The sequence below is a fragment of the Chlorocebus sabaeus genome, chromosome 19 (genome assembly GCF_047675955.1).
Source record: "Chlorocebus sabaeus isolate Y175 chromosome 19, mChlSab1.0.hap1, whole genome shotgun sequence".
Classification (NCBI taxonomy): Eukaryota; Metazoa; Chordata; class Mammalia; order Primates; family Cercopithecidae; genus Chlorocebus; species Chlorocebus sabaeus.
This window is the reverse complement of record NC_132922.1, coordinates 11,265,529-11,281,509: the sequence shown is the minus strand read 5'-3', so window position 1 is coordinate 11,281,509 and position 15,981 is coordinate 11,265,529. Positions and strand designations below refer to the sequence as shown.

At 51.8% G+C, this 15,981-nt stretch overlaps 1 protein-coding gene across 1 annotated transcript in view; it reads left to right on the top strand.

The window, feature by feature from the left end:
• Positions 1-3,855: 3,855 nt before the first annotated feature.
• The window catches only part of LOC140709084 (voltage-dependent T-type calcium channel subunit alpha-1I-like), a 57,487-nt gene continuing 45,361 nt past the window's right edge, over positions 3,856-15,981 (top strand). The window contains exons 1-2 of the mRNA XM_073006705.1: positions 3,856-4,281; positions 5,950-6,083. Coding sequence (XP_072862806.1) covers positions 4,189-4,281; positions 5,950-6,083 — 227 coding nt within the window. The 5' untranslated portion in view covers positions 3,856-4,188. The remainder of the gene's footprint in view (positions 4,282-5,949; positions 6,084-15,981) is intronic.

Here is a 15,981-nt window from a genome sequence, read left to right as displayed (position 1 = left end):
GAAAATGTTCAAATTGTGTTGGGCACACAGCAAATGCCTCGTTATCGTGTGGGGCTGATTGGAGGGGCAGAGACCAGAGCTGGGGGATACAAAGGGTGCTGGGTCAGGGTCCTGGGGAGAGACACTGAATATGGGCTGAGAGGCCTCAGGGGAGGGAGGAGAGCCATGGGCAGAGACAGGCCGTACTTCACAGAGGAGAGCGAGCGCTGGCCTTGGAGTCCAACAGGCCTGGTGTGAGTCTCTGCGCCAGTGCTTCCTAGCTGCGCAGCCTGGGAGAGGCCCCTACTTTCTCCGTGTCTCAGCCTTCCTTATCTGTAAAATGGGTCTGCTGACCTCCACTGCTCAGGGCCTTGTTGAGGAGGCAGCAGGGGCACCAGACTCCTGAGAGACACCGTTAAGTGCACTTTGAGCCTGAAACTGGCAGGAAGGGCAGAGGGAGCAGAGGATGGGGCTCGAAGGAGAGAGCGCACGACAGGAAAAGGGGAAAGGCGAGGGGGATGGGGGATGTTCTCTGGTAATTAGAACGTTTGAACTTCAAAAAAGTTAATTAATGATGAAGCTGCTGCTGGAGCCAGGCTCAGGCTCGAAGGGGGCCCTGGCAGCGACTGAAATTAATTACAGGCTATGGTGGGAGAGTGGCAGTGGGGTGAGGGGACAGGAAGGAGCAGGGCTGGGGCCGGGAGGAGCTGAGGAGAGGCCACGAGAAGGCAGCATCCCAAAGTGGGCAGGGCTGGGGATGGGAGGGAGACTGTTGCCGTGGAAACCAGGTCACCTCTCCCACTCCTCTCTGGGTGGGGTCCCGCTGAGGGTTTGGCTGCTGGTGTGGCTACATCCCAGTTAAGGGCAAGGGCTTTGAAATGGAGGGGTGAGGAGTTTGCTTGGAGACACTCCTGAGTTCCTGGATGTTGGAGTGGGCAGGGCCCATAGAGATTTACAGCAGCACCCCCGCTTACCCACAGGGGACACGTTCCAAGACCCCCAGTGGATGCCCAAAGTCACAAATAGCACTGAACCCTGTATTTACTATGTTTTTTTCCTATACCTGCATACCTGGATAAAGTTTAATTTATAAATCAGGCATTGTAAGAGATGAACAGCAACCAATAATAAAATAGAACAATCAGGCCGGGCGCGGTGGCTCATGCCTGTAATCCCAGCACTTTGGGAGGCCGAGGCGGGTGGATCACAAAGTCAGGAGATCGAGACCATCCTGGCCAACATGGTGAAACCCTGTCTCTACTAAAATACAAAAAAATTAGCTGGCATGGTGGCACGTGCCCATAGTCCCAGCTGCTTGGGAGGCTGAGGCAGGGGAATCGCTTGAATCTGGGAGGTGGAGGTTGCAGTGAGCCGAGATCATGCCACTGCACTCCAGCCTGGCAACAGAGCAAGACTCCGTCTCAAAATAAATAAATACTAAAAATAAAAATAAAATAAAATAAAATAAAATGGGACAATTAGACTGGGCACAGTGGCTCACCCCTGTAATCCCAGCAGTTTGGGAGGCCGAGGCAGATGGATCACCTGAGGTCAGGAGTTCAAGACCAGCCTGGCCAACATGGTGAAACCCCGTCTCTTCTAAAAATACAAAAGATTAGCCGGGCGTGGTAGTGGGCGCCTGTAATCCCAGCTGCTTGGGAGGCTGAGGCAGGAGAATCACTTGAACCCAGGAGGCAGAGGTTGCAGTGAGCCGGGATCTCTCCATTGCCCTCCAGCCTGGGCAATAAGAGTGAAACTCCGTCTCAAAAAAAAAAAAAAAAAAAAAAAAATTAGAATCACGTGTGATAATCAAAGTTATGTGAATGTGGTCTCCCCACCCTCAAAATCTCTTATTGTACCACACTCATACCTAATTTTGGGCCACAGTGGACCATGGGTAACTGACACGGCACATAATGAGGGACAACCGTATGTATCCATCCGACAGATGTTCATTGAGCACCTACTAGATGTTAGGGCTGTGAGTGTAAAGTCCCTGTCCCCCTTGGAATGCAGATTAGAGCAGTGGCAGAGACAATGAGCATGTCAGCAAGACAGTGGCAGGGCATGAAGAGGGCGTGTGGCTGCTGAGGGTGATGAGGTTGGGTGGAGACTTCTCAGAGGAGGTGACCATGATGCTAGAAGCTCAGCCCTTGAAGTGGGAACAGCATATGCAAAGGCCCTGAGGTGGAGTGTCCTGATGTCACTCACTGTGTGTCTGAGGAGCAGCAGGAGCCAGTGAGGTCAGAGCAGAGTGAGCCAGGGCAGGGCGGAGGGAGATGGGGTGTCAGGGCGGGGCCCTGCAGCCAAGCAAGGGCTTCAAAGTTTGTGCTCAGAGAGGCCGGGAGCCAGGGCAGGGTTTTGCGCTGGGGAGGGAGGTGGTCTCGCTGATGTTTTTTTTTTTTTTTTTTTTTTTTTTTTTTTTTTGAGACGGAGTCTCGCTTTGTCACCCAGGCTGGAGTGCAGTGGCCGGATCTCAGCTCACTGCAAGCTCCGCCTCCCGGGTTCACGCCATTCTCCTGCCTCAGCCTCCCGAGTAGCTGGGACCACAGGCGCCGCCACCTCGCCCGGCTAGTTTTTTGTATCTTTTAGTAGAGACGGGGTTTCACCATATTAGCCAGGATGGTCTCGATCTCCTGACCTCGTGATCCACCCGTCTCGGCCTCCCAAAGTGCTGGGATTACAGGCTTGAGCCACCGCGCCCGGCCTCGCTGATGTTTTTAACTGCCCACTGCTGCTGCAGGGAGGGTGGTTTGGAGGGGCCAGGGCAGACCCAGGGGGCTGATGGGGAGGCTCCTGGTCATCCGGTGGAGGACCTCCAGGTTCAGAGACAGGGAGGGGCTTGCCGAAGACCGCAGAGCCAGTCAGTGCTGGGACTGGAGTTCAAATGCAGGTCTCCCGGCTTTGTTGTCTTGTTTGCTGCTTTTACTGCATGAGAGCCTCTGTTTCCTGACACTCCGTTTCTGGGGGAGGAGACGGGGCTGCATAGGTGGGGTGGGGTGAGTTCTATCAGCATCTCTCCTCTTAGAGAAGGAGAACCTACTGCCGATTCCAGTCATTGCCTGTAAGGTCAGGCTGCATGGTCTGGAAGTTCACCTGGGTGTCTAACCTCAGTTATTCATACTGTGTGCAGCTCAAGCCCATTTCATCCTGGGTTGCCTCTTTTCAAGTAGGCACATATTTTCTGAGGCCCCAGGACTCAGTCAACTGGAGATCCCAGTTCAGGAGATCTGAGCAGGCTTCGGATTTCTCATTGGTATGACAGGTGGGGGCTGGGAGTGACACCGCCCTGAGTTCCTTGAGGCCTGACCTTCCTGGTCCTGTGACTGGGAGGATTGAGAGTGGCGGGGCTGGACACTGCAGGCTGTGTTCTAAGGATGGGTAGGAGTTGGCCTGGGAGGGAGGGAGGATGGCATTCGTGGAGGGGCTCTCAGCAGTGGTGAGAAGAGCAGCCTGGCCAGGTGCAGGAGGGGAGCCCACTCACCCCAGCTGCAAGCTGTGCCCAGAGGCCCTGCCCAAGGCCAGGTTCACGGCCAGCTCTGGATCCCCTCCGTGGCAGGAGTCTTTCTGCCTGACCAGGCCTGAGGGGGCCCAGCCCCACCCTATGTGGTGCAGGCCAAGTCTGGGCTTGGTGTGGGTGTTTTGGAGTTAGGTGATGAACCCTACCTGAGCCCTAACTGTGGCAATGGGCAAGGAGAGAAGGATGGGGCCATCCAGCCAATCTCAGCCCCACTGGAGGGCCTTCTGCTGGCTCCAGACCCAGGCGCTGGCGGAGAAGGAGGGAACATGGGTCAGGGGAGGGAAAGGTGGTCAGAGAAGGGAGGCAGTGACAGTCAGAGGGTGGTGCTTGGGGTGGAGAGGCTGGGATAGCCCAGAGTTTCCTGACAGCCAGGCTTCCGGGAACCTCTGCCTTCTCTAGGCCTGAGGGGAGCTCTCAGGCTGGGCAAGGAGCAGGGTCCTGCAACTGGGGGCCTGGTGGGTTTGGTGCATATGGCCATGTCTGTTGTGATGGGGGCAAATTGGCACTACGGGCTTTGAGCTGTTGCAGGGATAGCACCCAGAGGGAAAAGAACGAGGAACGGGGTGTATACCTGTGTGTGTGGTGGGTTGGGGGTATTACACTCTAGGGTGCACCCCAGCCCCCACGGGCACGGTCCCACCTGCTGCTTTGTCCTTGACTTGGTGTGCACGTGGTTTGAATGTGTCAGCATGCTGGTGATCCTGCTGAACTGCGTGACACTTGGCATGTACCAGCCGTGCGACGACATGGACTGCCTGTCTGACCGCTGCAAGATCCTGCAGGTGAGCCGGCTGCCCCGCCCCACTGCCCGCCCCACCCCACCCCACCCCACCCCACCCCCATCCACGCCACCCCCACCCACCAGGACCCGGCCTATGCCCCGCCCACTCCACGCCCCGCCCCATGTCCTTGCTTTTGCCCCGCCCACTCCACGCCCCGCCCCATGCCCCGCCCCTGCTCCGTGCCCTTCTGCGTCCTGCGCTGCCCTATCAAGCGCGTTGCCACCACCAGCCACCACCAGCCGCCCTCACTTGGCTGACCCTTCCTCACTCCCAACTGGTCTTCCTATTATCCTTCGGATCCTCTTTCCCTTTTATCTCTCCTCTCCAGCTTGGGGCCTCTGCCTTAGTCCAGGCCTCAATCTTCTCCCACCCAGGTGCTCTCACCAGCCTTCTCCTGCACCCCCTTCACGCATACCTGCAAAGCAGTGACCCCGACTCTCCTCTGCCTACAACCTGCACTTCTTCCCCCGTGCTCTTGGACTAGAGGCCGAGTTCACACCCAGCCCTAGACGCCCTTTAGGAGTGGGCCTCTGGTTTCACATTCTGTTATCTCCTGAGGTCCTGGGGTAGGGCTTGACCTTTGGTACCTGACATAACCCCGTGCAGAGCATGTATACGGGTAGCACAGATGTTAGGGCTGTACCCATTTTAGAGATGTGGAAACACTCAGTGTCTCTCCCTGGGAAAGCCAGATTCCTCCTGGGAGGAATTGCTTTCTGCCTCTTGGGTTTCTATAGGACTCAGTAACTCCCAGGCAGCACTGGGCCAGAGTCTCCCGGAACACTTGGCAAAAATCCAGACCCCTGACCCTATCTCAGACCTGCTGAAGCAGAATCTCTGGGTGGGTCTGGGGTCCGAGTGGGTAACAAGCTCCTCAGCAGCCCCGGGCCCCAGGCCCGGTTAGCCTCATGGTGAGTTCACTGAACATGCACCTCTGTGTCGTCACCACTGGCCTAGCCCTGGCACACAGTAGGTGTGTGGCACCTGTCTGTTGAATTGAGTTGACTGCAGCCCTCACTAATCCTGGAAACAGGAATTCCACCCAGGCCCTGCCCTCAGGAAGCATAATGTCACCTGAGCCTCCTTTGTGGGCAGAGGAAGGCAACACCGAAGCCTGTACCCGGGGGCTACTTTGAGACAGCTCCTTCTGTGGGGGCTTTGAGGTCAGATCCACTGGAGTTTCAGTCCTGGTTCTGCCACTTATCTGCCGTGTTACCTGTGGGGCAAGTTGCTTAACCTCTCTGAGTCTCTGTTTTCTCATTTGTAAAATGGGACTATCCATGGGGTCCTTGGGAGAATTAGGAGAGAGAATGGGGGTCACGTGAGTAGCCAGTGCTTGGTAATTATTAGGGAGAATATGGGATGGCCCCTCACCCCACCCCTCTCTGGGGCTCTTCTATCTGTTTCCAGGCTTAGGGAACAGATAGAATGGGCTGTGTGACCTTGGGCAAATTCACTCCCCTCTCTCGGCCACAGTCTCCTCATCTGTGAAATGACTGCACTGGACCGGGATCGCTGAGGTTCTCCTTCTGCCCAGGAGGAGTTTCCGGGTATTTCCCAGGCCCCTTGCATCCATGTGGTGTCCCCACCTCATACTGTGGCTGCAACCCCTGGGCCCTGCTCTGCAACCTCACCCTGTCCCTTGCTTCCCTCCTCCTGTCCCTGCAGGTCTTTGATGACTTCATCTTTATCTTCTTTGCCATGGAGATGGTGCTCAAGATGGTGGCCCTGGGGATTTTTGGCAAGAAGTGCTACCTCGGGGACACATGGAACCGCCTGGATTTCTTCATCGTCATGGCAGGGTAGGTAGCACCCGCCAGGCAGGTCCTAGCCTCGGGTGCACACCAGGAATAGTTGAGAGAATCCAGGGCTTCTTGCTGATGGTGATGAAGCTTCACGGTGATGCGTGGGACCCTCCTGGACCCCTGGACTGGGAGGAATGATGGACAGACAGGTGTTCTTTCCTCCCTTCCTAAGTTGTGCGTCCTCTAGCACTGCCAGCGGATACTGGGTGTGTTTATGCTAATTAACGATATGACCTTGAGAGGCCACTGACGCGCTCTGAGCTTTCATTTCCTCGTCTGAAAAGGGGAATAATAATAGTGGCTGCGTCAAAATGAGCACCCAATAAATGCTAGCTGTTAGGATTGCTATCCTGGATCACTCATCACGCCAGAGACCGAGCACAGACTCAAGCACTGTCTGACTCCAGACTGTGGTTATTTCTACAAGACACAAGTTGCCATCAGGGACAGGCCTGGTTACAGCTGAGCCCATCTGCAGTGCCTCAGACCCTGCCCTGGGCCTTGTGCCTGCTTTCCTGGGTCAAACCCATCCATGCATTTATCCACCTACCAGGGACTGAACAACTTGCTCCCCAGTGTTGGCGCCATCCTAGCTGCTGGGGGCAAGGAGGAGGGCAAACCAGACACAGACCTTGTCCTTCCTACTCCTGTCGTGGGGAGGCACCCACCTGCTATGCCAGTGGGTATGCCTTCACACACTGGGACCAGAGCGCTGGGCAAAGCATGTGGTTTGCTGAGAGCATTTAACACAGGGGCCTGACTGAGCCAAGCTGGGGACTTGGGGCTTGAGGGCTTCCTGAGGGGGTGACATGGAGAGCTGAAGGATGAGGAGACAGTCATCATGCCCAGGGGTGGGTCATTATTAGGGCAGAGGATAGAGAAAAAGGCTGGAGGCTGTAAGTGTGTGTGCGAGAGAGGATGCATGAGTGTGTTTGTCAGTGTATGTGTGTGACCTTGTGTGTAGAATGCTATTGAGGAGGTGTGACCTTTTCGATTCGGTAGACTCACGGCTGAGATGGGCAATCAGGGTGTGAGAATCCCATCAAGTATCTGCTAAATTCCACAGATATGTTCTGAAGTGAGGTGATTTGTTTCATTAGGGTTTTAAAAAAGTTACACTTCTTCTAAGCTTGTTTGCCCTCCCTCCCTCCCTCTCCCCTTCTCTTCCCTCCCCTCCCTCCCCTCCCTTCCCTTCCCTTCCCTTCTCCTTCCTTCCTTTCTTCCCTCCCTCCCTCCCTCCCTCCCTCCCTCCCTCCCTCCCTCCCTCCCTTCCTTCCTTCCTTCCTTCCTTCCTTCCTTCCTTCCTTCCTTCCTTCCTTCCTTCCTTTTTTGAGACAGGGTCTCACTCTGTCACCCAGGTTGGAGTGCAGTGATGCAATCACAGCTCACTCCAGCCTTGACTTCCCAGGCTCAAAGGATCCTCCCACCTCAGCCTCCTGAGTAGCTGGGACTGCAGGCATGTGCCTCCAACCCTGGCTAATTTTTCTTTTCTTTTTTCTTTTCTTTTCTATAGGGACAGGGTCTCACTATGTTGCCCAGGCTGGTCTTGAACTCCTGGGTTCAAGCAGTCCTCCCACCACAGCCTCCCAAAGTGCTGGGATTACAGGTGCGAGCCACCGCACCTGGCCTCTAAGCATCTTCTCTCAATTGCTGTATTCAGTTTTACAACCACATTGTCAGCAGTCACTTAGACCTGAATGGAAGCTACCCTGGTTTCCTGTGGTTTCCTGTGATTTCCTGAGCACTGTATCCTCCTCTTAGTCACGTTCTTCATTTTTATTCTTATTCTGGTTTGGCTGGAGAACATCCTTAAGTAGTTTTTTTTTTTTTTTTTAAAGAAAAGATGTTTGGATAGTGTTATTTTTCAATCGTGCCTGTCCAGACATATGTTCCTTTGATCTTTGAGTGTAGAGGACAATTATTTGTGATGTTCTAGAGTCAGAACCCTGCACACATCCCGCCATTCAAACCTACACTATAGTATTGCACGTGAGTCCAGTACAGGTCTGGTTCCTGTTTCTTGGAAGATGACCTTCTTTTTCCTGACTAGAAGCTTGTGGGCTTTTCTCTTTACCTTCAGGATCAGACCTTTCTCTAGGGCAGATCTAAGTGGGACTTTAGAGAACTCAAGACTGGTGCTTTTGGCCAGCTGCAGTGGCTCACCCCTGTAATCCCAGCATTTTGAGAGGCCGAGGCAAGAGGATTCCTTGAGCCTAGGAGTTTGAGACCAGCCTGGGCAATATAAGTGAGACCCCATCTCTACAAAAAATAAAAAATTATCTGGGTGTGGTGTACACTCCTGTAGTCCCAGCTACTCAGGAGGCTGAGGCTGGAGTATCCCTTGAGCCCAGGAGGTCGAGGCTGCAGTGAGCAGTGGTCGTGCCATTGCACTCTAGTCTTCAACAAAGTGAGACCCTGTCTAAAAAAAAAGAAAAAAAGAAAGATTCATGCTTTCCTTCATCTCAGAAGACGGTTCTTCCATCTCTTCTTTGGCTATGGCCCATTATTCTCTGCTATCTCCTTCTGGAATTCACGTTATATAGATAATTCTATCCTCTTATCTTTTCTGCATATCTTTGCCCTTTTCTTTCACAGATTTTGTCTGTAATATGAGAGAAATCTTTGACTTGGGCTTCTGAATCACAAGTGGGCTTTTCAGCAATGTCCTTTCCCCTATTTACTGCCCCCATGGAATAATTCATTTCCTCAGTGTCTTTTTAATTCTCAGGAACACTTGTTTTTGGATTTCTTGTTTTTCAGAGCACCTTGTGCCTGTTCTTGTTTTATGGATGCCTGGTCTTGTTTTATAAATACAATATTCACCTGAATCTCCTTATATACTAATTAGGCTTCTTAAAAGTCTTTTCATGATTCTGGACATAACCCTGTATCAAAGTATAATTTCTGAAAAGGTAAAAAAAGTGACTCTTACACAAATCTTAAAATGAACATATATGACAGATTTATCCAGCTCGTTAAGGAGTAGGGACTTAGCAGATGGTAATCAGCAGAATTAGGAAAACAGACATTGGAGAAAGAATGTAGGAAGAAAGTGTGATTGGAGTCAAAACTGGTTAATGACCTACAGGGTAATAAACCATAACTTTTAGAGTTTTCTTTTGGGCAGAAATCACATACATCTGCCAGATAAAAATCTACAAGTTAAAATGTAATTTCACAACATCCAGACCTTTAGTGAACAGGAAATTGTGAATCAAACAAAGGTGTATTCCCCCTGGATAATGAAATAATCTTTAAATGGCCTGTTAAACTATGCTTCAAAATGACATTGTGAGAAATAGTGCCTTCCCTTTGCCATATTTCCAAGTTCAAGGGTAATTTTTCCTGACTCTTGTTTCAGGGAAGTCATTTGTTCTGCTGGCTCCACTGTCTGACTCCCATGGGTACCCCCATGCTGCCCTTTTGACTTGAAGCATTCTGTATTGCTTAGCGATTCTTTCCTGTCTGCTCATATTTATAAATAAAGACGATGAGGCTCTAAGCTGAGCAGAGTGAAGAGCTGCCTAGCTTCAGCTTCGTGGTGAGCTCTCAGTTTGACATCTCCTCTTGGCCCTCGAGATGGGGGCTGAATGAGGTGAGGTCTGCAGGCCAGCATTCTTGGGAGATCAGGGAGGCTAGGCATAGGGCCGACATGCAATGTGTGCAGTCACACAGGGCCCTACGCTTGGGTCCATACTCTGCTGTCACTATTTTGAAATTCTTAATCATTTATGAACAAGGGGCCCTGCATCTTCACTTTGCACCAAGCCCCACCATGATGTAGGTGGTCCTGGCTGGGGGATAGATGCAAAGGAGACTTTTTTTGAGACAGTTTCATTCTGTCACCCAGGCTGGAGTGCAGTGGTGTGATCACAGCTTACTGCAGCCTCGCCCTCCCTGGACTCAGGTGATCCTCCCACTTCAGCCTCCCAAGTAGCTGGGATTACGGGCACATGCCCCATGCCCGGCTAATTTTTTTTTTATTTTTTTTTTTACTTTTAAATTTTTTTGTAGAGACAAGGTCTCACTATGTGACCTCCTGGATTCAAGTGATCCTCCCACCTTGGCCTCTCGAAACGCTGGGATTACAGGTGTGAGCCACCATGCTCAGCTGACTTTTTTGCTAGAGTCATGAGCACTCTCACTGCCCAGCTATGTGCTGGATTTGGGAACTCAAGTGAACAGGACCACCCCGTGCTCAAGGTCGTTCCCGTCCTTTGTGTCCAGGGATGGCGTGGGTGGAAAGGACAGGATGGGGAGTCACAACCCTGGCTCCAGAGCTCAGCCCTCCAGTCCCCCTCCCACCCAAGACCTGTCCCCAGAGCCGCCCACCCATCCCCTGCAGTCCTACCCAGGCATGGTGTTATAAATGTTCTGTTTCCCAAGTAACCAGCCTATTTCCTCCCTTCCTGTACCTCCCCTTCCCCAAATTAATTACTGGCTCTTTCTTCAAGCTGTGGAGGCAGACATACATCTCCGAGTTGGGAAGTTCCTTAGAGGTCACAGCCTTCATCTGCACATCTGGTGTAACCCTCATGGCAGATGTGTCTGATATGGGGGCCTGCCTCTGTTCCCAGGCTGCCCCTGCAGGGAGCGCAGTGCCTCACCAGGCGGCTGGTCTCAGACTAGGACATCCAAATGCACTAGAAAGCTTGCTTTCACGGAGCTGAAACTGATCTTCCTGTGGCTCCCACCGGTTGGTACCATTCATTCATTCATTCATTCATTCACTAAATCAACCTTTATTGAGCATCTACTACATGCCAGGCCTTGGGCAGGGCAGTGGGGGCATGAAGATGAACCAGACATGCCCTTTGTGATTCACGGAACTTTCAGTTTGGAAAACAGAAATAAAACACATCACCACAGCTAAAGTCTAAATTGGGATCCATGCTGTCATCAAGAAGTATAGAGGGCCATCAGGTCATGGAATGGGGCCCTGCTTTTGATTGGGGGGGTGTCTCTGTATGTGACCCTGAGGGACAGACCTGGGATGGGTAAGAGCTGGTCAGGCAGAGAGCTGGGGGAAAGGGAGTTTCAGGCAGGGGGAAGCATGTGGGAGGCTCGAAGGGGTGTATGAGGAAGGGAAGGGTGAGTGGCAGGGGATGCTGGAGCCCAGGGTTTCTGTGGGGTGGGTCCTAAGAGATGAGACCAGAGAAGGGGCATGGGCTTGATTGCACAGGAAAGGCCCTGAGGCTGCAGGGATGGTGTCACTGACAAACTCACAGCCGTCCTTCAGAAGTTGGGGGGCAGTTCCTGTCCTCCTCAAGTGTCCCCTTCCAGATGAAATGTCCCCAGTCCTCCACTGTTTGTCAAAGGACAGCGTTCATCCTTTCATCTGCTGGACTTGCTTCAGGCTGTCTCTGTCCCTGGCAGGAGAATGGGATCCCACCCTCCCAATGACGGCTTATGGGGTAGAGTGAATGGGCTGTTCTCGCCCCAGTGAAGTGTGGGATTGCAGTGACCTGGGGAGTGGTCATGCTCCCTTTTGCCATCAGGTCACGTTCACTCTCCAAACCAGGTCTCTCCCACCCTGGAACTAAGTCGGTGATTTTTAAAACCCACGTGAAAACTTTGCACGTATTGCTGTTGATTTCATCTCACCGTGGCCTCTTGGAGTCCTGAGGCAGCCGCTCATTCCATGCACTTCCTGTACTCGCGAAGCTCAGGACAGCGAGTCCTGTGGCACCGCACTAGACTCTTCCAGTGTGTGACAAAGCCCCCGTCATCATCTCTATTTGTGTTTGGTTGAACCCAACTCTTTTATTTATTATTATTTTTTGAGGCAGGGTCTCTCTCTGTTGCCCAGGCTGGAGTACAGTGGCATCATCTTGGCTAACTGCAACCTCAGCTTCCCAGGTTCAAGCAATTCTCATGCCTCAGCCTCCCGAGTAGCTGGGATTATAGGCATGTGCCACCATGCCTGGCTAAGTTTTGTATTTTTAGTAGAGATGGGGTTTCAGCATGTTGGCCAGGCTGGTCTTGAACTCCTGACCTCAAGTGATCCACCCTCCTTGGCCTCCCAAAGTGCTGGGATTACAGGCGTGAGCCACTGTGTCTGGCCAGTCCCAACTCTTTGTCTTATCATTTAAGTTACACTTTTCTGCCTCTGTCCATTAGGAGGTCATGAACTATTCAATCACATTCTTGTTAAACTTGAGATGTTCTTTATCTATGTATCTCCCTTGGTGCATCATGCTGGTAATTCTGTCTCCTCCCCCAACCAGAAACAAAATGGCCATTGCCACCTGTGGGGAGGGGCCTGGGCACCTCTGTTAAAAGCGTCCCCAAGAATTCTGCTGTCTGGTCTCTGGGGGTGAGCCAGGGGTAGAGGGTGAGGCTACTGGTACCTCTCCAGAATGAGGCTTGCCAAGGACATGGCTGATGTGAGCCCTGACTTGGATGAGTACAGCGAACAGGAGCCACCTTACATCTGAAAGACCTGGAAAGCTTCTGACTGTGTGGAGAATGGAACAGCTGAGGGAGGGGTGTGCACAGATCAGGAATGGGCAACCACCCCACTCCCCAAACACATGCATGGCCTTTCACCCCTTCTCAATGCTCCTCCAACTTCAGGGAGCAGCAGGATCACTGGGGCATGTGTTAAAATGCAGATTTTTGGTCCTTAGCTCAGGGATCCACTACCAGCAGGCATGGCAGAGCCTAGAAATCTGCATTTTAACCAAACGTCCAGGTGGCCCTGATGTGGTCTGTGGGCCACCTATGGAGAAACTACAGCTCATTCGACTGTCACAGCAGCCCCTAATCAGGAGCACTGAAAGGTAGAGGTCATGATTCCCAGTCTGGGAACCACAGGAAGGGGAAGAGAAATAGGGAGGGCTCCATCTCTGCATCTGTGTCCAGGATTTGAATAATTCTCATGAGAGGTAGAAGTACTTTGTGGACAGAACAGTAGGAACTCTATGTAAGAAGTTCTGTGATTGGCTGGGCCCTGTGGCTCATGCCTATAATCCCAGCACTTTGGGAGGTTGATGGGGGCAGATCATGAAACCCCATCTTTACTAAAAATGCAAAAATTAGTCCGGGCATGGTGGCTCACACTTATCCCAGCACTTTGGGAGACCGAGGCAGGTGGATCACCTGAGGTCAGGAGTTCAAGACCAACATGGTGAAAACCTGTCTCTTCTAAAAATACAAAAAAATTAGGTGGGTATGGTGGTGGGCACCTGTAATCCCAGCTACTCAGGAGGCTGAGGCAGGAGAACTTCTTGAACCCAGGAGGTGGAGGTTGCCATGAGCCCAGATCGCACCACTGCACTCCAGCGTGGGCAATGAGAGTGAAACTCCATCTTCAAAAAAAAAAAAAAAAAAAAAAGAAAGAAAGACAAATACAAATTCAAAAGCTAGCCGGGCGTAGTGGCACGCATCTGTAGTCCCAGCTACTTGGGTGGCAGGAGAATAGCTTGAACCCGGGAGGTGGAGAGGTTGCAGTGAGCTAAGATCACACCACTGTACTTCAGTCTGGGTGACAGAGCAAGACTCAGTCTCAAAAAAAAGAACGTCTGTGATCACCCAATCCAGAGGTGTGTGCCAATTGTTTCAGCTACTCAGCAGGCTGAGGTGGGAGGATTTCTTGAGCCCAGGAGTTCGAGATCAGTCTGGGCAACATAGCGAGAGCCCATCTCTTTAAAACATTTTTTTAAAAAAGAATTTCTGTGATCATTAACAGTATTAATAAAGATACCAGTAACATCAGTAACTTAGCACTTTGGCTAGAGGGTGAGAAGGAGAGGCTGGGTTAGGACTTATTGTATCCTGGGCTGAGTGTGGTGGCTCTTGCCTATAATCCCAGCACTTTGGGAGGCCGAGGTCAGTGGATTGCTTGAGCTCAGAAGGTTGAGACCAGTCTGGGCAACATGGTGAAACCCCAGCTTAAAAAAAAAAAAAAAAAAAAGGGTGTGTCTGTAGTCCCAGCTACTCAGGAGGCTGAGGTGGGAGGATTACTTGAGGCTGGGAGGCGGAGGTTGCAGTGAGCCAAGATTGCGCCACTACATTCCAGCCTGGGTGACAGAGTAAGATCCTGTCTCCAAAAAAAAAAAAAAAAAAAAAAAAAGAAAAGACAAAAAAAGTATTTATTGTACCCTGGAAACATGGTCTCTGGAATGCATGCTGGACACAGCTTCTCCACCCTGACTCTTACAGGCTCTTGGGAAACAAAAAGCCACTAAGAATTGTTCCTCAGCTCTGGGCTAGGGCTTTCTAGAAAGATCAGGCAAGTATGTCCCTGCTGAGGTTGCTGGCTGAGAGTTCCTTTTGTCCAAAGTGCCCCATCAGTGGGACTTTAAAAGGCAAAGGGAATTTAATTCTCTGATGCCTCCTCCAGGAGTGTGATAAAAATAAGGACGCTGACTGCTGAGTGCTCACACTGTGCATCATCTTGTTGAACGGTCAGACAAGCCCTGTGAGGGCTGTGGTCAGTTCCACCTCACAGATGAGGCAGTGACAGGAAGTAACTTGCCTGAGGTCCCAGGCTGGTAAGGGGCAGAGTCAGGAGTTGAACCCAGGAAGCTTAGCTCCACCGGCTAGGATTGGGTCCTGGTTCAGTATGACTTGCTGGGTGTATTTATCAGGGATGCAATTGGCTGCAAGTAATAGAAAACCCAACCAACAGTGGCTCAAGCAAATCCTGAATCCTGAATAATGTTTTTTTTTTTTTTTTTTTTTTTTTCTGACATAACACAAAGTTCTGGTTACTGGAGATAGTTCTGCAGTGTGGGGGCTGACATCCTTGTGATTTTCCAGCCCTTTCTTTCATGGTCACAAGGCAGCCAGTGAAGCCGTGGGTGTCATGTCTGAATTAGACAGGAAGGAAGGGTGAAGAGTGACAGGACATGTCCACTTGGGTCAGGAAAATGAGATATTCTTTCCAGGATCCTCCCCTTCCCTAGTGCATTTGGTTGGAACTGGGTCTGATGGACACCTGAGCTGCAGCGAGGCTAGGAAAGCACAAAGCATTAAACTTGGCTAAATCAAACAAGAGTTGTTCCCTGGGGTCAGATAAGGTCAAAAGAGAGAGAATGCACATCATGGGGGCACTCCGAGTCAGCCACATTCCTCTCCTCGAGCCTCAGTTTCTTCACTCACCCTCTGCCAAAACTGTGGCTCGACCATGTCTCCAAGCCCTGGTCAGAGCTTCTGGAGCTCTGCCTGCACTGGCTGGGCAGGGGCAGGGCTCTGTTGAGATCCCTAACGTCAATACCAACCTATGCAAGTTCCACAGAGCCTAGCGCCTGCCAGCACATCCAGCTGTGGTCATAGGGATCAGAAGGCGATCACTGGGTTGCCCAGAAGCCTTTGGGGCTGGCCTTCCTGCACAGCTCTGTGTGCACTATTGGTGGGTATGGGAAGCCCTCCGAATGTCTTGAAGCCCAGGGCACCCTTCTGGTATTGTCATTGACTGTGCACTCTGATCTATCCTGGACTTACAGGTCTGTCTGCCCTGCGGCTGTGGATGCTCAGATGCACTGGGTGCTCTGAGGGCAGGGCCAAGGCTAGTCATCATCCTGAAGTCCCCAGAGCTGTGGAGGCATCATTACATGTTTGTTTCCTATCTGTTGCACCCAGACACTAAAGAGCTGGGGAGAGGATGGATATCTGGAGCCATTTTCTTTAAGCTGAGCTGCCGTTGGGTGGGCGTGGACTGGGGAAGGTTCCAGTGGGAACCTTAGTGTGTTTTTCTCGTTTGCATATGGGATGGGGTGGGAGAGGGGTGGTGGTCACTGTGGAGGCTCGTTTCCATGGAAACAGGATGGTAGCTGCCATGTGTGATGTTGGGGGAAGTCACCAGAGATTCTCTGGCCACGGGCTGAGGTGCCTGACACGAGTCAATCATGAATCAGGAAGGATTATCTCTGTTACATGGGACAGAAACTCT